Source organism: Podarcis gaigeae (assembly GCF_964106915.1).
Source record: "Podarcis gaigeae genome assembly, chromosome: 9".
Taxonomy (NCBI): domain Eukaryota; kingdom Metazoa; phylum Chordata; class Lepidosauria; order Squamata; family Lacertidae; genus Podarcis; species Podarcis gaigeae.
The window spans coordinates 51,471,967-51,499,667 of NC_139685.1; the positions used below are offsets into that span (position 1 = coordinate 51,471,967).

Below are 27,701 nucleotides of genomic sequence, written 5' to 3' on the forward strand. Positions count from 1 at the left end.
GGAATACAGCCCAAGGAAGAGAAAGACTTGAGAAATCCTGGAAATGGAAGGGATGCAATGCAAAAATGATAATGAAAGGCAGAGCCCAGCTTGTAGAGATGAAAGGAGACAGAGAAGAACTTGGGCGCCCATATGAAAAGTGTCTGACGATCATGGGTTTTGTTTGGAACATAGTGTCTGTACTTTAGGAAGGAATCTTAAAAGGGAACATAAATTGTAAAATGAGTTCTCTGAATACTTTGATGTGGTTGGTTGTGTTTCATATGAATTTGGTCAGAGAGGGTGGAAATGTCCTCCTAGGTCAATGATCTGAAAACTGCCAGAAGAAGATTTATGAAGGTTTTCAACTATATTGAGCACTGCTTGAGTTGCCATTCCACATCCTTGTGTACTCATAGAAAGAGCCAAAAATAAAATGTAAAAAGGTTATTTGGGTGATGTGCAGTGGTGGATATAGTTGTTACATATGTTTCTTAACAGAGTGGAAACTATTCTGGCTCAAATAAAAAAAAAACATTCTTCAGATTTTTCTTTTAAAGGAAGGATATCGCTACAACTAGGGATGGGTGAATCTGTCAATTTTGTTTCTCTCTATTTTTAATTTTTCCAGTCTTAAGTTCAGTTTTCCACATTTCCACTTTGCAAATTTCTTTCAAAACAAATCTCATGAAAATGTATCAGTATTTTTGTGTGAAATTTTTGTTACACATTGCCCAAGGTGCACATTTTTTTGCAAGGCAGTTTTCCCTAATATAATGCATTTTTAATTTTATTTTCACCAATATCCACATTTGATTTTCTTCCCACCTCTGGTATCACTGGAGGTTCATCCATTGTGCCCAGTGGCCTGGTGTTGTTGTTATTAAATTCTAGGTTGGTACATAATAAGGGCATGTTGCTCCATGCATGCTGGTCTGTATAACTGAGACCTGCTTGGGGGAACCAGGTGGACCAAACCTGGATGAATTAGACCATAGTTCTGTACCTGGGTACTCTGTGCAACACCAGTCCAGTCCAGAGCTGAGCAGACCAGAGGGGCACCTTCCTCATATCTTCTATTTTCAGTGCAACTTCCTACAAAATGCTAGGGTAGGTTGAATAATACATTTTTAGTATCTCCAATGGGATGCGGGTGGTGCTGTGCACTAAACCACAGAGCCTAGGACTTGCTGATCAGAAGGTCGGCGGTTCGAATCCCCGCAATGGGGTGAGCTCCCGTTGCTCGGTCCCTGCTCCTGCCAACCTAGCAGTTCGAAAGCACTTCAAAGTGCAAGTAGATAAACAGGTACCACTCCAGCGGGAAGGTAAATGGTGTTTCCGTGCGCTGCTCTGGTTCGCCAGAAGCGGCTTAGTCATGCTGGCCACATAAAAGTGAGATGAGCACCGCAACCCCAGAGTCAGTTACGACTGGACCTAATGGTCAGGGGTCCCTTTACTTTACTAGTCTCTCCAATATTATAAATGCTGCTGCTGCTGCTGCTGCTGCTGCTGGAAAACAATGGCAAATATTCTGAGATATCCTGCGTCTGCAAATTAAGATGGAGGAAATAATGTTAGACCTACATTATAGGGTCATGGTAAACATTAAAGAGATAATAGATGTGGAAATACTTTGAGAATTCAGGAAAAGTATTAAATAAATACTCAGATAAAAGATAAAGGTAAATGACCCCTGGGTGGTTAAGTCCAATCAAAGGCAACTATGGGGTATGGTGCCCATCTAGCTTCAGGCCGAGCGAGCCGGCGTTTGTCCACAGACAGCTTTCTGGGTCATGTGGTCAGCATGACGAAACCGCTTCTGATGGTTTATGCAAATACTATAAAGTTGAAGAAGCACTTTGAGCATTAGTTTGCATTTTAATTTGATATGCTTTTGCTGTTCCAGTGCATTCCATGCCTCTCCTCCTTTCTGAGTAAAGAGCGTCACTGCACTTCATTGCAAACGTTTACATATTTTACCTTATATGTCTAGTCTTCCTGCTTTGTTTCCTAAGGTGGACTTTCCTGTCATGCATTGTCTGGATAGCATGAACATGCCTTTTCCTTTCTTTCATCTACTTCTCATTCTTGACATACTTTGCAATCTTACATTGCACATACTGACTAAATCACATCTGTTTTGTAATTCTTTTAGTTATGCTAACTAACATGGAAGGCAATGGTGAATGGGCCATGTTTCACAGCTTTGTTTCATTATTTTGGTTTAGAGGGAGATAACTATAGATTTTGATGGGGATTCCTCAGATACTTACTTATGCAGAGATGATAAGAAAAGACCTGAAATCCAGCACATACTTTTCCTGGGCAAACTTTGTGTTGAAGCATTGGGTATAAAAGTTTTGAATGGATGAATGAATTCATGTACAGTCCACAATGCTTGTTACTCAATTCACACTTTTGATAACCCACCCACCTTCAGTGATGTGCAATTTTAAATGTGTGAAGAACTATATATACTTCACAGTATAACACACCCACGAAGGAGGTTTCTGTTCATGTTATACCATAGAAGTAAAAGTATTACCATAGCTTTCTTTATCTGTATTCTACCTTTTCAGTTTCCTGTCTGTTAAACCTACCTAGGTAACAGTAGGGAGAAACCAACACTGACTTTCAATTCAAAATCTATATCAGGCCAACACTTTAATAGGCGAACCAAAATGTCACAAAACAATGTGCAAACATTCAAATTCTCCAGAGCCCTTTATCAAGCTATATGGTAAAAAGGAGGAAGGATGGCAGCTGGAGAGGAAGAGGAGGAAATATGTTGGTGGGTGGTGAAGACATGGAATCTGCATTTAAACATAGTCTAAGAGCAGAGCGCAAAATATGGTTTGAAGCTCAACATAAAAAACAAAAACAAAGATCACAGCCACTGGTCCCATCATCTCCTGGCAAATAGAAGTGGAAGAAATGGAAGCAGTGAGAGATTTTATTTTCTTGGGCTCCATGATCACTGCAGATGGTGGCAGCAACCACAAAATTAAAAGACGCCTGCTTCTTGGGAGAAAAGCAATGACAAACATAGACAGCATCTTAAAAAGCAGAGACGTCACCTTGCCAACAAAGGTCCGTATAGTTAAAGCTATGGTTTTCCCAGTAGTGATGTATGGAAGTAAGAGCTGGACCATAAAGAAGGCTGATAGCCAAAGAATGGATGCTTTTGAATTATGGTGCTGGAGGAGACTCTTGAGAGTCCCATGGACTGCAAGAAGATCAAACCTATCCATTCTTAAGGAAATCAGCCCTGAGTGCTCAATGGAAGGACAGATCCTGAAGCTGAGACTCCAATACTTTGGCCACCTCATGAGAAGAGAAAACTCCCTGGAAAAGACTCTGATGTTGGGAAAGGTTGAGGGCACAAGGAGAAGGGGACGACAGAGGACGAGATGGTTGGATAGTGTTCTCGAAGCTATCAGCATGAGTTTGACCAAACTGCGGGAGGCAGTGGAAGACAGGAGTGCCTGGCGTGTTCTGGTCCATGGGGTCACGAAGAGTCGGACACGCCTAAATGACTAAACAACAACAAAGGATGGAGTGCGTGAAGACGTAGCAGACACTCTGGTGAGGTTAGGTTGTGCATACACTGTACCTTTAATGTACACATTCTTTCCCCCAAAGAATTCTGGGCACTGTTGTTTACCCCCCACAGAGTTATAATTCACAGCAACTCTTTATAAACTACAGTGCCCAGAATTCTGTGAGGGGGAAAAAGTGATTCAAATGTGCTTTAAAGGTATAGTGTGTAAACAGCCTAAGTTAGGTTCTATATAGGTTTCAGGTCGTATCGAAAGCTGCCATGAAGAAGGAACATACAATGATTTGAAAATGTAGAATTTGATGGATGTGTGTACCGAGTAATAGCCAAAATGTATAGGACTGAATGTGGGCCAACCAAAACAGGGGGAAATTCATTCTTGAATATTTAAAAGTTTAACATTGCTCTGATTTGAACTGCACTTACTGTTTATGGGAAATTTTGACTTAAACATTAGTTTCTAAAGTAAAATAGCTGTTTAATCATTAAGTTGTCGTGCAGATGTCTGCAGAAAAGTCCATTATTTCATCAGTACAGTAACCAAATGAGTGGTCAAGTTGCCCATAAAGTTGTGGTATTTCTCAAAGCATGGTTTACATTTTAATACATTATATGTTGGTGCTTAAAAATAATGCATGATAATAAGTGAAATGAATTGAGAACATCGGACCTTTAAAAAGATTATCAATATTCAATACGAAACTCATATATTTTCAAGCTCCATTCATTTTTGATACATCATTTTTGCCCTCCATTCATAATTTATTTATGAATGACCTTTTACCTGTGTCCCAGGTGATTTACAGATATACCATAAAAACAGCTATAAATATAAATAGAAAGAAAACTAAAGGCAGTTGTTTTTTTTTAAAAAAAGAAAATGAACACCTAGGACAAAGACCTTTTCACCCTGGTGGAAAAACTTGTTGGAAATACCTTCAGTTGTTTGTGTCTGGTAGGAAACAATTTTGGCCCAGTGGGCCTGATCCTTATCTCTTTTGCCTGCCATCGGCCAACTCTGACATCACACCCTGAACCTACTAATCATGATTTCCCTACCCCACCCCTGTAGATTTAAGGCTTTATACTTCATTTGAATCCTCTGATTCCCACCCTCTACACCTGCAAAAACAACAACAACAACAGGAATGTAAAAGGCCAACTTTACTAAAACCCAGAACTTTCTAATTACTTTAACAATTATATGTGACTTGAAATTATTGCCAACCACCTGCTACTAGTGTAATGAGAAAATCAGAATTCTGTGATATTCAGTCTTAATAGGAACACACACCTTGATTTATTTCCTTGTGAACTCACTACTTTGTTACTAGCCAGCAAATATTTGAAGAGGCAGAATATGTTTATGCATGTTTAACTGGGGCAAAAAAAATTGCACACCCAGTTTGTATAGGTTTTGTGCTACATGGTACATATTGTTCGTTATGTCGGACATTTCCTTCCCAATTGTTTTCGGAAGCATTGCTCATATTTTACATAAACCATGACTCACTTATTTCCCTGTCATGGGCAAATATACAGTGTGTCTTAACATCCCATCTGAAAAGTTCTCTGAACGTGCAAGGACATGGGGGGGGGGGAGATCCAAGAGGAAATGCTTATCAGTGGCAGGAGGGAGGGGTGTGTGACCTAGTCCGTTTACTCCCCTTTTCTTGTCTGTACAGCTTCCCCTCCCAGAGAACAGCTGGGTGACAACAAGGAAGCTGTAGTTTACATACCACAAGAAACAGCCGGCTATCTTTTCACCTGAATCATAGGCTACATAACTTGAGACATTTTGGGAAGCCCCCTAGTCTGTGAAGGATTCAAATACAAGTTCCATCACTTGCTGTATTCCACACACACAGAGAAAGACATGGATGCGTTTTCTGCGATGCTTTTGTGAAGTCTTAGTGGCCTTCCTCTTGTCTTGAATGAATTCTCCCACACAACGTATGTGACTTGTTTTCCTTCGTCTGCTTTAAAGGCCTTTAGTGAACACAACACCCGGCAGATGCAGGTGGGCATGGAGGATGAGAAGAGAACTTCAAGCAGCCTGTCAGAGGTAAAGGAGTGCACTGGCTGGACATATGTGTCTGTGGCAACTGGACTTTTCATTTTGTGCTAGGACCAGTAATACCGTATCTTGTATTGGGCTGTAATTGTTGCAGTACTCTAACCTAGAGGTGACCTAGGGTACTGTCTTAAAGGCACCCCGATTTCTCTACTTCTTTGTCATGTATGTAGAACTTTTTTATCTTCCTATGAAAAGATGCATAAGCTCCTGCTACAATAAGTTTAAAAATAATAATTAACTATTGATAATGAAATCAAAAAGTCTTTTTTCTTTCTTTTTTCAAAGGTTGTTCTTTGTTAATATAAGATATAAAAAGTATCTAATATTATATATCTATTATTGCTATGTACTCTGGAAACATATAGTTTGCTTAAGTCACATTTTTCAGGGGGCTCCTAATATAAACTGAAACAGTACCTAATATACATATTTTTTCTTTACTTTTCATAGGATATATCGACAAAGAAGATGCCAGTAGGTGTACTGGAACAACAGATTATATCATTGGAAAAACAAAGGCAAGAGGTAATTTTTAAGCACAGCAATGGGTTGTTCACTTGGAGTTTTGGGTTGTAAATTCATTGTTGTAAATGCACATTAATCTTTCTGGAGGAAGCAGTGGCTAATCTTAGTTCTACAAAGCATGAATTGCATCATGCATGTGGTTGAAAATTGTGTGCATAATTATGGTTCATGTCTATATGTACATGTAAAATGTATCAGGTATAGATGCAATAATAAAACCTAGTCTTTGAAGCAGCTTTGAGCTCAGCTGGACTTTCCTTACACATTATGACCAAAAGGTTTGGCCTCACATGTTGACAAAAAAGATTTTGGAATCACGGTGGCATATATCCACCTGTACAGTTGCCTATTTGAAGTAGCCATCTATTTGAAGTATTGTGTGGTCCAAGTCTGGTTTAAACATAGAGACTTAAGAAGGAAATTGTGCCTTGAAGTTGCCTATTGACATCACCTAAAAGGCAGAATGAGCAGGCACACAGTTCACTAGGTCTCCCCACTATGATGTATTGTAATGTATTTCTATTGATATTTTCCCTCTAAATTTTCATGTATACATATAAATTAGTATATGCAAATGCTTTGCAAATCTGTGGCCTCTTTTGCCCTTTTTCTTGGTAGTGTGTTGTAAGGGGCTATCCTGTCCAGAATGCTTACATGATGGTATATATAAAGGATAGGAAAGAAGCACATTTCATGCTGCTGTGAACTAAGTGAACTTTCAGAGCTGTGAGGGAAGTCTGCTCATCTTAGAAATCCCTGCGGGAAGTCTTGTGTTTAACATTTGCATTTCCACAGCATTAAGCCTGACTCAGCTGCCAATCCCAATTCGTCTTGCCCTAGCATTCATTCCTATGCTTAATATATCATACAAGGCAAACGGGACCAAATCTTATTGTAAGTGTTTTGATAGTAATACAAAACAGCTGTAAGTAGTGCCGTTAAGAGGTTGGAAGCAGATATAATCAATAAAACCTTAAATGACCCGAGGCTTCCATGCTTTAAGAGCCACATTCTTCCAATGACTCTTGCATATCTCAGGAAATACCAGTGTTGGGGAAGGCCCTGTAGATCACAGCTCACACCAGCGTTGAAACTTCCCACATTTAAGAATCCACCAAAGTCCTGTCCTCTGTTTCTTCTGAAATGTTTTTCCTCAGGCAAGAATTTGATGGCGATTGAGCATTATTTTACTTGGTTAAATTAAAATTTAAAATATTTATGTTTTATCACTATTCCTGTTCTGAGAATGAGGAAATAAGGCAAATGAAATTTCTAAAATAATATGCCAGTTCCAAGGTTAAAATATAAGACCACTGCAGGTTTCACACTTGTAATGTGAGAATAAATAATGTACCTAACACAATTAGTTAATAATTTCAGCTGCTGGCAGTGAACAATCAATGGGATCAGCAGTTCAGGCGAATGAAACAGCAGTATGGAAAAAAGGTAAATTTCTATTTAAGTGTGACAGAAGTGGAGGCTACCTTTCTATACTTTTAATCTGTTTTGTTTTTTCTTGTCTCATTTTTAAAAAGGGGAAGGTAGAGTAGCAGAAAGGGTGGGCAAGGAACAAAAACATATACTGCTTTTGAAAACCTAGCAAGTGCATCTGATGTAGGTTTGATGTGATGATTGCTACAGTCTTTTAGAGAGGATAGTGAATTCTGATGACCAAAGAAGCAGAAGAGTTTGGAATTGATATCTTGCTTTGTCACTACCCTAAGGAGTCTCAAAGCCGCTAACAATCTCCTTTCCCTTCCTCCCCCACAACAAACACTCTGTGAGGTGAGTGGGGCTGAGAGACTTCAGAGAAGTGTGACTAGCTCAAAGTCACCCAGCAGCTGCATGTGGAGGAGTGGGGAAGCAAACACGGTTCATCAGATTACGAGTCCACCGCTCTTAACCACTATACCACAGGTTAGGGCAGGCATAGGCAAACTCCAGCCCTCCAGATGTTTGGGACTACAATTCCCATCATCCCTGACCACTGGTCCTGTTAGCTAGGGATGATGGGAATTGTAGTCCCAAACATCTGGAAGGCCGGAGTTTGCCTATGCCTGGGTTAGGAAGTGAAATTCAGAGATGGCACTGTTTACCATTAATTGTGGTGGTCTTCTTCCCCCACTCCCTTTGCTACCGCATGTGCACCTTCAGCATATAATGAAAACTGTATGGTGACGATGTTGGATGCATTTTTGGTGAGGTGTGAGTTTTACAATTTAGGGACTGCCGCAGAGCCTACACCACCCCGAGCCTCTGCTGATCTTAACACCCAAGAGGGGCTCCAGATGGATTTGGCGTTGCCCTGGAGCACTGTGGGGTAAAAGATGGTGGCTACTACGGTAAAATGGCTACTCCAAATGATGCTAGGTTCAGGTAGTTTGGAGAAAAGAAAATGGCAATGGAACCTGTGGAAGAAGTGTGTGTTGTGAGCTCAGGAGGTTATCTGGTCTTTGCTCTAGTCCTTTGTTTAAGTTGGGTGAAGCTGAGTTCTGGGTCTGAAAAGGTTAGTGTTTTAGAACATAAAAATAATACTAGTAAACTGTGATTTAGCAAGTTTTAAAAGTATTTTGCACACAGCATTTCAATAATCTGTACAGTGGTACCTCGGGTTACATACGCTTCAGGTTACATACACTTCAGGTTACATACGCTTCAGGTTACATACGCTTCAGGTTACAGACTCGTGCTCCGGCGGTGCGGCGGCAACAGGAGGACCCATTAGCTAAAGTGGTGCTTCAGGTTAAGAACAGTTTCAGGTTAAGTACGGACCTCCGGAACTTAACCTGAGGTACCACTGTACAACAGTCCTGTAAGGTTGGCTAATATTAACTTTATATAACCAATAGGAATGTGGGCCAGTGTCTGAAGATTAGAATCAGTGACTTGTCTTTTTCTTTTTTTAGTTACCTGAAGTAAGATTTAGATCAGGGATTTCCCCTCATGCAGCACAGCTAACTCCCCCTCCCCTTTTCTATATAGGTTTATCATTCCCCATGGGACAGCTCATCACAAGCTTCAGAGGCTCAGTAGCTTTTGACTTCTAAATCTCATAAGCTTAGTCATACAGATTTGTCCTGAAATGTATCTTACAGCATGTGGTGGTCCCTGCATTCCCATGTTGACCATTGTGTTGCCCAGCCACTGCACCCTAGTGAAAGAAAGGGATCTATCTTACCTCAATTATCCTTGTGTCACATTGCAGGTCACAGATGTGAAAGCACAACTGGAAACAATGCAGAAGAGTGTCAAGGAACTGGAAAAAGAAAGGCACCAAATGCAGCAGGAGTGTAGAAGGCTGGAAGCCCTGGCCTCAAACAGCCTCCTACAGGAAATGGTACAAAACTGTTGTTTTACTCTCACCAGGGTGGGAGTGGGGATTTTAGTATTCATCGGTCTAGTTAAAGTTGTGTTTGCAGTTTAAAAATGATTGAAAAAGTAGAAAAGTAGTAGAAAAGTTATTTAGCTGACAGTTTGTGTTGCTCTTAGACAAAGAAAAAGAGAACAAATGCTTCTATAGATGTTATATGTGCATTTATATATATGCAGCTATACTCATTAATGAGAAAGGTTTCGGGGGTAAACCCTGAGGAAAAATCCATACCCACTGCCTTTCTTCGGGAGAAGAAAATGCTAAGGAGTAAACCCTACACAAGTCTGGAGTGGAGTCCCTAAGGCAGTTGGATGGTGTTTTGTATGCCTTTTGTCAATTCCTGCAGCCAAGCTGGTGACAAATGTTTTCCTTTGGACCTCATCAGCGAGGCCGAGAGGCAGACCTCCATATACGCTGCCCAGGCTTGCGCCCCAAAGAGGTCACTTTGGTGCTGCCAATGCAGCAAAAACAATTCAGGAGAAAGCAGTTACAAGTCTCTGCAGCTACAGCAGGTGCTGTGATTCTCTAGAGGTTTGACTTCATCCCTGGAGGAGCACTCCATTGTCTCTTAAGACAGAAAAATGCCAACAGCAATGCATTTATATACGTTGAGCTATCACTTGGGTACAGTTTCAACCAACTCTTTAATAACAGGAGCTTTGCAATCTCACTTAAGAAGAAGAATGAACTTTATTGCGGTCACAGATCAGCATAGGAAAAACATATACTAAAGTAGCGGTTAGGAATTAAACAGATAATTGTAAGCGCAAATAAGGACAAAGAAACAAGCATAGGATAAAACGCGAGATTAGACACTGATAATGGATGAGTAAAAATGATAATAATAAACAGATAAGAGCTAAGAAAAAGACAAATAAAAACACACAGTTAAAACAACTGTAAGAGCATATGGACTAATAGAAATGTAGTTAAAACAACTATAAGAAGTAAAACTTAAAGGGGTACAGGTCTTGCAATATGGGCCTTCAGTTTAGGTCTGGTTTGTAACACAAACCATCCTTCAGTGAATATCCATCATGGCAGCGCAAAATCTAGCAACTGAGTATGTGACATCTGGGTTTTCATCCTGGAGTAGAAGGGAGACATTGAGTTGCTCTGTACGTCCTGGGAATTTTTGCTGGATAGGCGATCTCACTGATTCCCCCCCCCCCCCAATGTTTTCTAAGTAGCATAGAATGAAAAAGATGGAGGCTTTTGTAGGTCAATATCAGAGAGCTATTGTGCTCATCTCCTGCTGATAAGCATGTGCAATGTGCAGAATGCTGCACTAGATGGACCTTTGGTCTGATCCAACAGGGTTCTCCATAACTCCCCGAGGGCCATAAATTCAGAAATATGTGAAATTAAAATATTAGAATATAAGAAAATCTAATCTGCATGCTAAAATTTTGACTAAGTAGAGGTAGAAAAAGCATTTGCAATGGAGAAGCCATTTATCAGTGGCCTTAGGAGGGATCATGGTCCCTTGATGAAGTACACACTTTGTATATGGAAGGTTCCAGATTTAGTCTCTATTATTTCAAGTGTGGTCTGAAGGCACATGAAACCATCTCCTTGCTGAAGCTAAGCAGATCTGGGTCTAGTCAGTGTCTTGGACAGGTGACATGGGAATCACATGTATGTTAGCTTGGGTTGCATGATGAAAGAAAAACAGAAAATAAATGTAAGAAAATAAATCATGTTGCACATGATGGGAAAGGACCCTTGCCTGAGACCCCGAAAAGCCACTGTCGGCCTGAGTTGGCAATACTGGACTATATAGACAAATGATCTAACTTCATCTAAATGTATCTTCCTCTTTTCCGGTTTTCAAAAACAAATTATTAATCTATTTTCTAGCAGATGATTGGTCTTTCAGACAGAGTGAAACTACCCTTTTTCTTACAGAATCTGGCACATTTGATGTTAGGCAGGTATCACTGGAGTGACTAAGACTGTTAGTTTCATTTATTTATAGCTCTTGACCTCGGAAGTCAGTTGACTTTTGAGACAAGTGAAGTATTCCGTTTACATTTCAAGTTGGATAAAGTCTTAGGCTAAGCTATCGTTGAAGCACAGCCAGTTTTACCATTAGGCAAAATGAGGGGTCCACCTCAAGCAGCGGATTTTTGGTGTCATGAAAGGGCAGACAATTGGGGAAGAGCCACTTGTGAGATTCACCCATAACTTTTCATGCTGTGTTTTTACTTCCTCTTAACTGTCTGGACTTTGTGTCTGGAATTGTTCTTGTTTTAATTATGTTGTAACCTACCCTGGAATCATATGATGAAGGGTGGCCAGAAATATTTCAAATAAATCTGGGGGGGATCTCCTCCTGCTTTGTCCCCCCCCCCCAGTAAGTGCTGTCTGCCTTGAAACTGTAGGATGGAACAAATTCAAGATAAAATACAATTAAATCCCCCCTCTAAGATGTCATTCCTTTGGCTGGGGATTGTGGGGCTACTCTAGTGCTCTAACCATGACCTCTGCTGCCTCCTTGACAGACACATTGTCCAACAACAAGGCCTTCAGGGTGGTATTTACAGATGTGAAGGGGTAAGCTCTATATTTCTTCAGCTACCTCATGCAGTTTTATGACCTATATGTGCCACATGAGAGCCCAAAAGGTAGTCAATAGAATTTCATCAGACTTTAGTGTATCTGGGATGAGCTATCCATCAGTTTTGCTGCTGTTTTCTTCCCGAGAAGTTTGGCACGCTTCCTTGGAATAATAATAAAAAAATACAGCACATCTGCCAGACCAAGAAAAAATGCAACCATCTGCACTTTATCAACAATCTATGTGTTTTCACATTCCAGAGAGACAAAAAAATCCTAAAGGAAGAGAATAGACTTCTGAAAGAAGAAACCTCCTTAGCAAATACTAAAAAGATTCACTATGAACGTGAAATAAGTCGGCTTAACAAGGTAAGGATATTCTTGTTTCAGAATATTGATCTCTTTGCTTTGAAATCTTTACCTGCTCAGGTAAAGAAGTTTATCCATTTGGCAGCTACTGATTGTAAAGTTGGTGAGCATTCTTTTAGTCACCTGCTGCACTAATAGCTTCTGAGAACACAAGGTAATAAAATTACACGAAAACATTGTTTTCAAAGAGCATGCTTAAGGTGGCTGTCTTTATTTTAAAAGAAACACAGCCATGCAGGGCCCCGATCCTTATTATGCTGCTGGTCCAGATTGGGGGCTAGACCAGTACCCCACTGAAAATGATCCCTAATGCTATTTGCTCCCTCAGCTGCTGTTTGTAGTAAGTAGCACCTTCAGTGGCAAATAGCAGCTGTGCATTTGTGTATGAGATTTTTAAGGAGAAACCAGGTCAGGAAGAGGGGTGGTTTTTTTGGTAGGGGGAAACATGTTTGAACCGAGCTTGTAGTTTGTCCCCCCTTCACTCTAGGTGACGTGAAGACTATTATAACAACAACCTACATTACTGCATGTTTACTCTGATGAAACACCATTTGCCTTGATGTGAATGCTGGGGAACACAAACATTTGCTTGTGGGTTCCCATGGACATCTGGTTAGCTTCTGTGAGACAGAATGCTGGACTTAAGTTTGGAGGAGATGGGGAACCTCCAAAATGCAACTCCCCATCCCTCTATATCTGGTTCTTGGGACACTGTCCAGATCATGTCTCCTCTCCGCAAGCCACACTTCTCTCTGGCTATGCTCCACACTCTCCTCGCGTCCTTATTCCTCGCTGGATTGTTTCCTTGAATTGTACTCATCTTGATGAGAGATGGAGAGATGTAAGGTGTGTTTGTGTTTGTAGAAACCTGTGGCTTCTGTGTGGCTGGAATGTTGCCTACTGAATGAAAGTAGGAGTCATGCCCATCCACTTCTGGCTCTGGCCCTGACCACCGCTGGCATGCAGTCACTGGAACGGAATGTGGTCCCTGAGCTGCAAGGTGTTCTCAGCCCCTGAGAGAGGCTGATCCAGCTGATCTTTTTATGTTCTAACTGATTTTGCATGGTGCAACAATTGCTGTAAATATCTTAGAGTAGAAGTAGGGAATCTGTGGCCTTCCAGACATTGCCGCCTATTGTAGTTATTTGGTAAAGTGCAACTAAATCCCCTTAGCTCCTACTTTTTATGTTTACTTTCTGAATGCCACAAATTCTGATTTATAGTTTATATCATATCATATCTACTAACAGTCATCTCAGTTCTCTGAACTGCCGTCCTTATGCAATCAAATGGTGGTGCGCTCACACAAGAGGCAGATTATCTGTATACCTGAAGTATACAGATAATTTTTTTAAGCCCAAAGGGAAGAGGAGTGTGGGATGACTGCTGAAAGGGTGAAAACAAACAGAAAACTAGGGCATGGTGAGGGAATAAATAATATGGACTGGAATATTGAACAGGAACACTCAGTGCTGCAACATTTTGTTGCAAGCCCCCCATGTATGTTATAGTTTAGCTACACTTTTTTGCCTTGTTCTCAAGAGACTGTGTGCCAAAATGATGGTCTCCCCCTGCCTGTGTCTCTACCTCTCTTTCTCTCTCATGTACATGAGAAATGGGCTGATATATGTCTCTCTTGATTATTTGGAGAATAAGGCCCGGATCCAAATCTCTGCATCTTAAGCAGCTGGAACTAGGTGCACATAACCTACTTAGATACTTGGAACAGCAAGAATAAGTTGTTTGGGGAAGGGAAAGCAGGAATAATAAATCCATCTCCCCCCATCTTGAAACTATGATAGGCAGAATTAAAGTATTCAACAGGGGCTGTGCATCACACCCCAGTTCTTGGAGCAGGGAAAGGAAAATCATACAAGTAGCAGCTGTTTGTACATGCAGATCCACACCAAGCTTTTGCACACAAACCAGCCCTGGCTGGATACTCCAGGTGTATAGCCAACTTCTAAAATGTTGCAAAGGAAGAACAGAAGGCCATTGCTGGAGAGGCATAAAGCATATTTCCACCACGAGAGGCTACATAAAGCAATGAGGGTATTTCCTTTTAACCCTATCTCCTGGTAAACCACGAACACTTCCTGAGGAAACACATTTCTCTGAAAAATAGTTCTATCTAGCTTTAAGCTAAGCGACAAAACACAAAACTTCAAGCATGAAAAATACACTGTCATTAAAATAAAAATGTTAGTTCTGGTCCACTTGAATCTTGCAATTAATTACAGGTGGAGAAACAAAATGAAATGTCATAGGCTAGCATGCAAATAAATAATGACTTTCAGGAAGCATGTTGTTGTTATTTACAACCCAATATTTTTGAGTCATGACATAAACTGTGAGAATCTGAGGGTGGCAAAACTGCCAACAGTATTTTTCATTGCACACTAGTGGAAAGTTATAGAAAACACCTCAGCATTTACAGCTTAAATGCCTCCTCACCACCCAGATGTTTACCTATGGATATGATCACTTCAAGCTTTTAACTTGAATGCAAAACTTTCATGATATCATGAATTGAGAAGTAATTGGGAACTACCAGTGTGGTGGAGCAGTATGGTGGAGATACCGTACCCTCAATGTCATTGTTGCAGCTTACGGTACCGTGGTACCTCGGGTTAAGTACTTCTGGGTCATGAGGCCAGCATGACTAAGCTGCTTCTGGCGAACCAGAGCAGCACACAGAAACACCGTTTACTGTTCTGCTGGAGTGGTACCTATTTATCTACTTGCACTTTGACTTGCTTTCGAACTGCTAGGTTGACAGGAGCAGGGACTGAGCAGCAGGAGCTCACCCCGTCGTGGGGATTCGAACTGCCGACCTTCTGATCAGCAAGTCCTAGGCTCTGTGGTTTAGACCACAGCTCCACCCACGTCCCTTGGCAAGGAGGCTTAACATATGGCAAAAGAGAGATCTGGAAGTGGGGGAAACAACCCTCATCAAGAAGAAAAAATGACATAAGGTCATCTTTGGATAAGAGAGCCTTGAATACAGCACGCAAATATATTGTCATCTCCACAGGTGTAAGCCACATGGTAACAAGAAAAGCCAAATGAGATCTCGTGCACATTTATTGCATGGTTAACAAAACATATTGAAGTCAGGTTACGATTTGGAACCAATTAGAGGAACTCTTAAATGTAAATGCACTTTGAGTTTGTTAGAATGTAAGGGTTGTTTTTTGTTTTGCCTTAGTTCCATTCCTCCTCTCATTTGTGATTAGATACAATAATATGCCTTATTTAAAGGTATCAGTTTCTAAGTTACTTCTAATTTTGAGGAATTAGATAGTTAGGACTGCATTGCATCGGCATCTGTCTGTCTCAAGAGGCAATGGAGTATATATCCAGGGGTGAAGTTAAACTGCTGTGTTAGCAGCACTGGAGCAACCTCTCCAGGGCACAAAAGCCTGGGCAGTGTGTATGGAGGCCCTGGGCTGCTCAGACGACAAGACCCTGCTCTTGGCCTCACTGATGTGGTCCAAAGGAAAACAGAGCAATATGTTTGGCACCACCTTAGCTGCAGGAATTGGGAGGAGGCGTACAAGCACCACCCACTCCAGGTTTGTGTAGGGTTTACTCCTCAGTCTTTTCTTCTTCTGAAGATAACCTGCAAGTTAGCGGAGGTTTCAGATCAGCTTTCCTTCTCCTAGATGGGCTACGTTTCCAGGTTGATGAGCCTCATCTGCCCAGCTAGGACTAGGAGTTTGGTTTTCTGATAACTTAGAGCAGAATCCTAACCATATCCACTCATTGGGGTTGGGATTGCAGCCTAAATAGTACTGTTGCCTAATGTGATTTTAATGATATAATATGCTGGCCATATGTATATGAGAGTTATTTTCTTTTATAGTTGCTATAAAGAATTACACAGTGTTCTATTTATCAGTTAAAGTCAGCATATCAGGGGCAGATGTATGTACTTCACATTGCTGATTTTTCTTGGTTCAGGGCATTCTGCTATGACCAGTTTCAAAATCAAATAAAAGCTTCTCTAAATACAGAGCAATCCTAAGTAGGGATGAGGAGAAATTCAATTCAGTTCATATTTAAAGCCTAATCTTTAGCCAAAATTGCACAGAAGGGTGTGCTTAGTAGGGGAAATTCTCACGAAAGTGTTTCTCAACCTTTTTGAATTTGCCCTTCTCAATGGAGGATGCAATCCCAAACACAGTTACTGGGAGGAAAGTCCCATTGAACATAGTGGGACTTGCACGTAGGTAAACATAGGACTGTACCATAGGACTCCCTTGTTGTGTGGGCTCCACTGCCATGACCAGCCCAACCACAATAAAGGGCTCTGCAGGCGAACGTGCTGAAATTCTAATATGCAGTTGACTGCAGCCTTGTGAGAGTCTTTGGACTGTGGTAATAATACTAATCTAACACTAAGTTTTTTAAAAAGCTAGAAAATGAGGTATTTGACTCCCTCAAAAAACTAGCATACATGATTTCCCCTCCAAAGAATCCTGGAAAATATAGCTCTCTGAGGAGTAAACTACACATCACAGAATTCTTTGGGGGAAGCCATAGTTATTAAAGTGGAATAAATGTGCTTAAATATTCTACCACCTTTAGGTTGGGATAATGGGACTGGGGGAGCGGATTGAACCCACAGATGCACACATATCTTTGCTGTGTGTGTTGGGGGTGGTGGAAGCTGCCCATTTATTCAAGACCATAATATCATTTTCTCTTCAGGTGTCTTTGCACCTCCAAGGAATGGGGGGCTGCCCCCCAGTTTGAGAACTCCTCTTGTGACGCAGATTCCCCAACCTTTACTAGGGATTATAAATATGTTAGTTAGAAAGGCAAATGAAGATTGTACTGCTTAAAAAGAAATGATTTTTATGTAGTGAACTCCATGTGTAAAGTACTTTCCCCCCTTTTCTTCCTTTTTGGCTACAGGCACTTCAGGATGCCCTGAAAAATCAAAGTGCCCCCTTGCATGAGACTCCTGTAAATGCCCAGGATATGAACTGCAACCATGAAGAGATGAAAATGCAAATGGAAGTTCTCAGGCAACAGGTATGAATGGATTGCAGTAGCATTGTAATTCATTTAATTCTAAAGGTAGAACTCCTAGGTTTTAACATGAGCATTTTATTCTGTGCATGAATTCCACGATGAGCTCAGAACCATTATAAATGAAGGTTGGCATTTTCAGTATAAAGTCTGGTTTTCAGATGTAGCACTACCATTTATACTAGTAAACTTCAATTATAAACAGCTAGATCATCTCACACATCCTCCCCAACTGGTTGATCTACCGTATATTTACGTTTTGTTTTCATACTGCTATTTCAGTTGCAATTATCCTACTCAACTCACCTATCAAATGCCACCGATGGGAGTGGATAATCAAGAAGCCATGTGCCCTTTCCCCATTTTTGTGAGACTATACATTGCTCATGAATCATGTTCTTCTTAGTGCAAGACTTTTCTTTAGTTCAATATTCTAAGTGGACAGATAAATTAAAAGCATATAAAATGTCCCCAAGTGGCTCAAATAAACTCCATTATCTGTGGAACGGAAGATTGATTTAATCAGTGTTGCAGAACCTCAGGAAAAGATGTGCTGCTACCCCCCCTCTCTCTCTCCCCCCCCACCTCCCTCTCTCCCTCTCCCCCCCCCCCCCCGGTTTCCTTTTAGACAGGAACCCATCCGTTTAAAATTATGTTACTTTCCAGTTAACCTTAGGTTTTAAGTCTGTCATTCTGGACACTGTTAGAGTCAGTTGCTGAAATACAAATGTGTAGGATGGGAAGGCCCGTGGACTAAAATACTTGTTTCTGTCACGTTTGAAGGGCTGAGCCAGATTTTACTCTCATGTAATGCATGCCACATGTGGAAGGGTAAAGCCTTGAATTTGATTGTTCAATAATGGATTGTACACACAATAAAACAGAGGATATCATTCCCTCCCCCCCTTCCCCCTATACTTCAGAGGGCACTTAAATCTAGAGTCTTTTTTTCTTTTTTTTGTATCTTTCATTTTATGCATCCGTTGAGATGCTGTGGAGTTCACACTGCATATTGGAGGACAGAAGGTTCCAATTCCATGTTATAAGGACATTTTGCACTACCTCCTTTAGTTTTCTAAGCCTCCTTCATGTCCTAAGTTTGCAGTAATTATAATAAGGGTTGTGGGGATGATATAATAAGGGGAACCAACAGCAGGGTCCATGGCAGTTTTCCAGCCCCAGCTCCCCTCCTCCTACCTTATCGTGTCTGTTTGTATGGAAAGGGTAGGAGAGGTCACAACCATTCCCCACGACTCAAAAATAGAGGAAGCTTAGCCAAACACAAAGGACTCTACTCTTTCCCAAAGAGAACCAGGATGGAAGCCAGCTGTGTGAAAAAGCAGATAGTGTATGCCCACTGGCTGATCACTATCAACTAAACATCTAGAGCAGATTATCTACCTGCTTTATGGCTTCGCCAGCCCTGAATTGCTTCCACACTGTAGTCATTTCTTCGTTCAATTATTACAAATAATTTGAGAAGTTATTGCCAATGTGATTTATACAATGTCTTCCCTGTTACCCTCACCTCTTTTTAAATACCAGGTTGGTGGTGATTTTAAAACAAAGCAGATACTGCAATTGCATCTCTATTTTTGAACAGGAACGCTATTCTAGGGAGTAGGTATGGTTAAAGCAAATGCTTCTGGATAAACGTGTTTTTGATCTCCCTTTAAGGCTGCGTTAACACATCAGTAGTGCCTGAGTACTTTTCCATCTGCTGTGGGGAGAGACATTGCAGGATTGCTGAAAACAGGAGTATTCAGTCTTGTGTGGAACTACAGTTCTAATTCTGCTTCCAGAATTAATGTGGAAGAACCATGAATCAGCAGCGCCAAGGAGTCCTATGCGACATCAATACTATACTTTTAAAGCAATTCACAGCACAAATTTCCCCTCTCAAAGAATCCTGGGAATTGTATTTTGTTAAGGGTGCTGGGAATGGTAGCTCTGTAAGGGATGCACTGTCTCTGTTTTGTGGTTGAAATTCAGAACTGACTAACTTTGGCTATAAGGTTCTGAAAGTGGTATTTCTAAACTCTGGGACTACAGACACTGGTGCGTTATCAGCATTTGCAGTAATTGGTTGTTCATAATGATTTTTAATTGAAGTCTTCCTGACTTACTCATGCACTAGCTGTCAGTGATTTGCTCCTTACAAGTACATACTCATGGGGGGAAAGATCATGACTGCTGCAAGCCTATCCAGATGCATAGACATCATCATCTTTTAATCTCTTTTTGGTTTACTGATGATTTTAATTATTTTTATTTTTTAAAATTTTTAATTATTTGGTTTTAACTATTGTATTAAATATTTCTGGTGAACTGTTTGGAAGTTTTAGTACAATCAAGTGGCATATAACTTTCATTAAATAAATAACAGGAGAAATTGTGTCAACCAACACCAACACCCACCCAGCCCTGCCAATAATGCCGGAAATGGCAAGTCCCCTGTAATCCTTTAAACCAGTGGTTTTCAACCAGTGTGCCCTGGGGTGCCTTGAATGATGGTCAGGGCAATACTGGCCTCTGTCCCTCTTTCTTTCCGTCCCTCCTCTGCTGCCCTCTCACAGAAAAAATGTAGTTGGTCAAGGGAGCCATGGACTCAAAAAAAGTTGAAAACCTCTGCTTCCAACTACAAGGAGACAGTACCCTTCATTGCATAATGGAGCACTTTACAAGAAGCACAGGTTTGGAGAGGTGAGGAAGCCCATTTTCAGCCACGGTCTGAAGGGAAGCAAGCAGTAGACCTAGCTATGAGCACCATTCCTATCTCTGAGCAGTGCAAGATTCCAGGGGTTCCAGGTGCTTTTCCAGGGTTTGTGTTTCATTCAGAATGAGGCACAGTGGAGAATGTATCTTTGGGATATATGGTTCATTTACACATATACAACCTGAGTCTATGATGGAGGGATTCATAGCATTAGCATCCATTTCTCCCATAGCTGTAACCTTGGATTCAAACAGAAATGAAACATTGCTCTCTCTCTCTCTCTCTCTCTCTCTCTCTCTCTCTCTTCCTAGTTTGTTGCTTTGCTTCTAATTCACACCTCTCCAAACTCTGCTCTCAACTCTGTCCTTCTAACTATCTGCAGGTTGCCGGGGGGGGGGGGCACACCCATTTACCATCTCACACAGATCCACTTCCTTTGTTCCCCTTAATGGCCCATCTCCCAGGCGATCACCTCACCAGGAAAGTAGCCTTGGCTTATATTTTAACACTTGCTGGATCCAGGGGTTTGAAGGGTCTCAGCATACAGCCTACTCTCCTCACCCCCATGTGTTCTTCCCTCCCATCAGTTCTTGGCACAAACAGAGCAGCTGCTCTAAGAAAGTTTTTTGAGGGAGGAGTAGGGAGGGTGCTGGGCCAGGTATGGCTGGCTTCAGACTTGTTGAATCTGCTTTCTGTTTTTACTGGAACTTCAGCAATAGCTATGTGGGAAAGATGCAACAGACAAACTAAAAGAACAGGGCAACTCCTAGTGAAGTCTAAGCATAGGACTTTGTTTTCAGTACCAGAAATGAACTGAACCCATACTCCTTTAACAAACAAATCCACATCTGGCCAGCTTTCTTCATTTCAGCAGCCTTATTTGAGTGGGAAAAGTAAATTTCTTGTTAAATAATTAGGTGTTGGAAACCCTTGTCAATCTACTTCAAATGACCCAAAGATAAAACAATCTAGTTCCAATCTATCTTTTGCCCACCTTTGCCCTGGACTGTCTCAGAGATTGCCACCTAAGGTGGTGTAGCTTAACACAGTGTATATATAGAAAGTGAGTGTGTAATCTGATAAATTGCCAGCAATTATGTCAAGCCACAGTTGTCTCTCTTATAAGCATACATTTTGTAAAATATTTGCCACAGTTGGGCATGGATAGTTTTTAAATAGAATCTCATTCTCCAATGTGCTGTTGTTCTTGTTCCATCCAGAGTTATTTAAAGATGTGTTGTGTTTCTCCTTTTTTAAAAAAATCAAAGCCTTTCTGACTCTTGATATATGAGACAGTGAGTGTAGTCTTGAAATACTCAAATTAAAGGGTGATTTACTGTTGACATAAATGGAATTCAAATTGTACCAGATGAGTTGAAATTTTACACTAATTACTTATCTATGGAATATAGTCGTTTGAATTGCTAAACATTTTCTAATCATGCCTGCTTGAAGTTGCCAAAACCCTTTGTCCTGGAAAGTAGCTTTTTCTCTCTCTCCAGAGCTGAGAATTAGCCTGTAGTTGTATGCATCTTTACCTGGGAGTAAGCTCCATTGAACACACTGAGGCTTACTTCTGAGTAAAAGTACATGATTGCTCTGTATATTACCATTTAATTTTGTTTGATGGATGGAACTAAAAGCCTATGTAAGTAGAGGGAATTTATAGGAAAATACCAGATTGAAGCCAGAAATCCCTATAATCTTTCTGTGATTGTTAATTGTTATTAATTATTTGATTATGTATTCTTTGAATATTAATTCTTATATCCACACCGAATATAAAAATCATGTAAAATTCTGTGAGATCTCTGGGTATAGGGCGGTATATAAATTCAATAAATAAATTAGAGGGGAAGGTTTGTGAGAACAAATAACTTTTTTTAATTACTAAAATGTCAGAACCCACCATGACATTTCCTTTTAAAGCATTTTTCATGTAAATGGATAGACTTGCCTATTTTGTACCTTTTATAGATTTGGGGCATTACCTCTACTGAATATATATTACATTATCCTCATTTGTAGGTTCAGATATATGAAGAAGACTTTAAAAAGGAAAGATCTGATAGAGAGAGACTTAACGAAGAAAAAGAAGCACTGCTGAGAATTAATGAGAGAATACAGTTTCAGTTGGACACCCTAAATTCTCAGGTATGAATAAAAACAAATATATCATTGCCAAAACATGTGCATTTCCTCCTTATTTTCTCGCTTTCCATTCAACCCAATTCTGGCTTCCGTTCTATTCTGGCTTCCGTTAATTGACACAGATTTTATATGAGGTCACCATCTGGGATGAAATCATTCTGGAGTAATGTTGGTGATGAAATGAGGAATAATTTGAAACCCTCACCTTGAACACACACAAATACACACACACTAACTAAATGGAGTGACTTGTGAAAAATGCAGTGCCTCATGAAATATTTTGTAACAAGCACCAAAGTTGTTTTTTTGATCTCTTGTTTCTGATCCCAGATAGTTTCAAGGGAATTAAGCAGAATAACATTTTCTGGCTATTCTGTATGATTTGCGCAACTAAGGCTGCATCTTATATATGCTTGCCTAAGCTCTATTTGCATACAACAGAGTAAACAGAGTAAAGGGACCCCTGACCATTAGGTCCAGTCGCGGATGACTCTGGGGTTGCGGCGCTCATCTCGTTTTATTGGCCGAGGGAGCCTGCATACAGCTTCCAGGTCATGTGGCCAGCATGACTAAGCCGCTTCTGGTGAACCAGAGCAGCGCACGGAAATGCTGTTTACCTTCCCGCTGGACCTATTTATCTACTTGCACTTTGACGTGCTTTCGAACTGCTAGGTTGGCAGGAGCAGGGACCGAGCAATGGGAGCTCACCCCGTTGTGGGGATTTGAACTTACAACCTTCTGATTGGCAAGCCCTAGGCTCTGTGGTTTAACCCACAGTGCCACCCAAGTCCCACAAGGTATCCTGAAGCAATTTACTATATAAATATCACATAGGATTGCTCCGCTAATCACCTGCATCTAAAGAGCTATAAGTGACAGTCAACCCATGAATATATTTTGGAAGACTAAGTTCAAATCCTTGTTCTGCTAGGATCTCATTAGGTTAGGCCCTTGTATCCTTGAAGTTCTAGCGAGGAAACATGATAAGCTGAATTTGAATCCTGGCAAGATGGGGGCACTGTGGATGAGTGGTCTCTGTGCCCAAGAAATCAGTCAATTGCCTGCGCCCGACAGGATTGCACTCCTCCTGAAGGAGCAGGTATGAAGGGTGGGTGTGCTTCTGGATCCAGCTCTGTCACTGGAGAGCCAAGTAGCATCAGTGGCTAGAAGTGCCCTTTACCAGCTATGACTTATACAACTGCCTGGACCAGGAGAGCTTGACCACATTGGTCCAGGCATTGTGGACAAAATAGGATTACTGCAACGTATTTTCTGTGGGGCTTCCCTTGCACTTGCTCTGGAAGTTAGTGCCGTTAGTGCTGAATGCTGCAGCACAGCTGCTGGCAGGAGTGAGACCCAGTCTGCATATTACACCTCTGCTCAGAGATCAGCACTGGTTGCCCATTGGCTACTGGGATACGTTCAAGGTGTTACTATTAGTATATAAAGCCCTTGACAGCTGGGGACCAGCTGACTGCAGGATCACCTTACCCATAGGCGCCTGCTCAGTCACTTCAGTCTGCATAACTGTCACTGTTACAAGTGCCGCCCAATTACCTTTAATGTGGCGTCACCTACCCTTTGGAACTCCCTGTCTATTGGCATAAGATGGGCACCTTCACAGTATTCTTTTTGGTGCTGTCTTAAAACATTTTTGTCTAGGGAAACATTGTCAGTTTGCATTTCTTAGTGCAGAAAGTATTGATCTGATGTGTAGAGATCTTTCCTATTCTACTTGATTCAAGAGGGTTCTGGAAGCTTCTCTGTGTGAAAGAGACAAGCAGAAGGTTTATGATGTTTAGGTTATACCTTCAGAAAAGCTGGCTTAAACTGGCTTTATTATCTTTTCTGTCATGGTCATGCTGACTATAAAAGTAGGGCAGATTAATTAATTAGATTCCGTCAATTAACGGAAGCCAGAAGGAGCCTGTGTTTCACTTTGTCTTTCTGCCTCTCTTTCCTTCTGGTGTGGAGTTCTGTACTTAGTATGCATAGTGTTAAGGTTTAGTCTTATTATAAGTTATTGTAAGTTTAAGTTAAGTCTGCTGCAACTGGATTTCTTATAAACAGTGCCAATCCAGAATGTATTGGATTTGTGACCATTATGTTCATTTGCCTTCAGTAGCAGTAAAGCTCTGCTGGATGAAATACAATAACCTCTGGTCTATTTTTGGGAATCCTGCAACGTGTTTAATTTTTTACTCCGCTAACTATACATTGGAATCTACGCTGAATCAATATTGAGTTGAATTTCTAGGACAAGCCTACCAAGACATGCAGAAGTTGCATATGCTTTGTCTCCGTTGATTTTCACCATCTTTTAAATATTTTTAAATACCTGTTTTTAAATATATATTTTAATCAATTATTTTATTTTTATTTTTGTAAATGGCTTAAGGGTTTTCTAGCAATCAAGTGGTATGTAAATTTGGTTAAATAAATCAAAAGTGTGCTTGTGCTAATCACTAAGTCGATGTCGCCTTGTGGTTCCACTCTGTTATTTTCTACCTCCATCTTGCATCCTTTTCATTAAGCATTTTATCCTTCTGCAGCCATGGTGCCTTCCTATAAAATCAGAACATTATTATCGTTGTAGAGATCGTATGATGTGATTTGACATGCTTAACTGTTATATAAGTAATACATAAATGCAGTTATCAGGTTTGTTTGTGGCTCTTCTGGTCAACGTTTCTTGCAGGAATTGGAAAGGAAAGATCAAAATGTACCGTATTTTTCACTCTATAACACGTACCCGACCATAACACGCACGTAGTTTTTAGAGGAGGAAAATCCGTAGGCATGCCACCCGTAGGCATTCCCTCCATAACATGCACAGACATTTCCCCTTACTTTCTTGGAGGAAAAAAGTGAGCATTATGGTGCAAAAAATACGGTAATTCCTCACTTGTCAGGTGTCTCAAAGAAGAGGGAGTGGCAAATGAAACAGGTTGTAATGACACAAGGAAGCTTAATATGGGATCATAGAGCAAACAACAAAATCTTATTGACCAATTCTGTGAACTAATACAGGATACCCAACCAATGCTTGTGCAACTATTTCCTAGAACTATTTGTAAAGGAGACCCATGGCATTCCTGGGCAGCTTGCACTGTGATTTAACTGCCCTTTAAGTTTAGATCCCCCCCCCAATATTTAGCCTAATCTTCATCAAGTGAATTCAGACCGGCCTGTAAGAATAAATATGTTGTCAACAACAAGTCCAGTTGCTGGCAATGGCTGGCATAATTTGTGCCTTCTCATAAATGAGGGCTTTGGCTTTAACAAGCAAGAGACGTTCTGTTGGCATGACCCAAAACAATTTCCCTCACTGTTTCCCTCACCTTTGACTTTGGAGCATAAAACAATTGTCGCCTGATGAACCTGTTAACTTAGCTCACCAAGCTTCCACAAGGGGGCATGAGAGTTCTTGATTTCAGCAATTGCTTTTTGATAACATACTTCTAGGCATGCATGCAGGCACTTTTTTCAGTATGAAATTAATTTCCCCTACACAGGTTAAAGACTGCCAGGAAGAAAGGGAACTACTTGAGAAGCAAGTAAAGCAACAGGTGTGTGTTGTACTTCAGATTTTTTTTTTCTAGGAGGCTCAAATGACACACAGTTGCAATCCAACCAAACTAATTTTGCTAATGTGACGAACAAAGAATTTGTCTATAGGGCTCAGTGCATGCCATGATTTTGTGCAAATACAGGCAAAGTGCAACATATGGTCCTAAGTTGAAGCTAATTTTTTGTTGAAGCTTAAAGCTTCCAGCTATTTTGGCTGCTTTGACAGAGTTGCATGTTAAGTGGACAATATCTAGTGAAATCTCTAAGCTAAAGGTGGACTCCATACAATTTCCAGTAGTCCAGGGAATGGCCTTATCTCTCACTATGACCATCCAAAACAGATTATGTTGATTAAGCAAATTTATGCAAATAGGTTTTTGTGTGCCTAATGCATCCAGCTTAGATAATTTTTGCCTTTTCTTGTGCTGTATTTTAATGTTTCATAGTGCAGCAGGCTGTAGTCCCACTACTGGCAAACTTGTTATCAGTCTTGTGTTGCTTACTTAGAACTAAGGATGCAACTACCTGAATAGAAAGGCACCAGCTACCAGTTGTGCATTGCAGTATCAAACCAGGAGTACAGGAAATACTAAGATGTTACTACTTTAATTGGGAAGTATTTATTTATTTATTTATTTATTTATTTATTTATTTATTTATTTTTTCAATGTTTGTATAGGCAAGAGACCTCCAAGCACTTACAGAAAAACATGGCTTCCCACATCAGATGTTTGTTCCTGCATGTTTTAGTTGCAGGAACTGTGGGTTACTTCACCCTTACCCTGAACCTCAAATAAATTTGGCCTCGTGCAGCATTCACAGAAATTCACAGCAGCGCCCAGTAAGTAATACTTCTGCCAGCCTTTGTTTCACAAAGTGGAAATGCAAATGCAAGGATTCTGCAGGAGTAGAATAATGTGTGCATTGTGAAATGTAAACACTCGCCTCTCTTTCTTACCTTGTCATTTCGATTTTTCTCTTTCTCTTTTCTCAAATAATTGTTTTTGTACCTCATAATGTACACATTCCAATCATCTTTCAAATAGCTCACATCTCCTGCAGAGTATTTTTTTTCTCTGACCAGAACAAAATATATTTTACTGCATTCTTGGTATGCTTCAGGGCCCAATTCCAAATAATAATCTTTAAAACCATTAATGAGTTGGGGCCACTGGTTGAAGGATCATCTTCACCTATACAAACCTGCCTGTCCTTTGAGTTCAGCCCCTGAGGACCTGATTTTGTGTCCTTCAGTGAGAGCTATAGGGTCGACCCCACATCAATTTGTGGAATTCTATCCTAACTGAGACCCCATCAATTCAGGTCTTCAAATGGGCTCTGAACAACTTTGCTTTGAGTTGTTTTATCTTGGACTGATAACTGGGTTTTGCTGTTTATAAACTGGTTGTTCATTTGCCAGAAATAGTTTAAATTATTTTTATAGGCTAGTACCTAAAGTAATGTTAGCAAAAGTAGCATTGTAACTCACACAAGCTGCCACCGTGTATAATAACTCTAGCAGTTGTACACCACCTTGTGCAAGGGCAAGACGCACATTAGATTTGACTGCTACACTGTGCTGAGATTGAGGCTCCTGCTAGGGGAATAATGGTTGTTCAAGCGGGTTGCCACAATTGCATTCCTTCACATTATGGTGAAGAACGCAACATGCATGGAGTTGCCATTATCTTATTTCTCCAGGACAATCTCTTGCATAAGCCACCATGGAAGTGAATGGAACCTGCCAAGGACCACACATACTTAAGCTTAGATAAAACAAGGAAAG

The 27,701-nt window shown here is 40.6% G+C and overlaps 2 protein-coding genes across 3 annotated transcripts in view; both read left to right on the plus strand.

Annotated features, from left to right (window-relative positions):
* Positions 1–27,701, plus strand: part of SMIM43 (small integral membrane protein 43) — a 245,669-nt gene that overhangs the window by 190,259 nt on the left and 27,709 nt on the right. The gene's annotated exons all lie outside the window — the stretch shown is intronic.
* The window catches only part of TNIP3 (TNFAIP3 interacting protein 3), a 62,555-nt gene that overhangs the window by 19,834 nt on the left and 15,020 nt on the right, over positions 1–27,701 (plus strand). Inside the window, exons 3-11 of the mRNA XM_083756135.1 lie at positions 5,526–5,603; positions 6,066–6,140; positions 7,521–7,586; positions 9,346–9,477; positions 12,334–12,441; positions 17,362–17,481; positions 22,223–22,348; positions 25,861–25,914; positions 26,595–26,756. Of these exons, the coding sequence (XP_083612261.1) occupies positions 5,526–5,603; positions 6,066–6,140; positions 7,521–7,586; positions 9,346–9,477; positions 12,334–12,441; positions 17,362–17,481; positions 22,223–22,348; positions 25,861–25,914; positions 26,595–26,756 (921 nt within the window). The remainder of the gene's footprint in view (positions 1–5,525; positions 5,604–6,065; positions 6,141–7,520; positions 7,587–9,345; positions 9,478–12,333; positions 12,442–17,361; positions 17,482–22,222; positions 22,349–25,860; positions 25,915–26,594; positions 26,757–27,701) is intronic.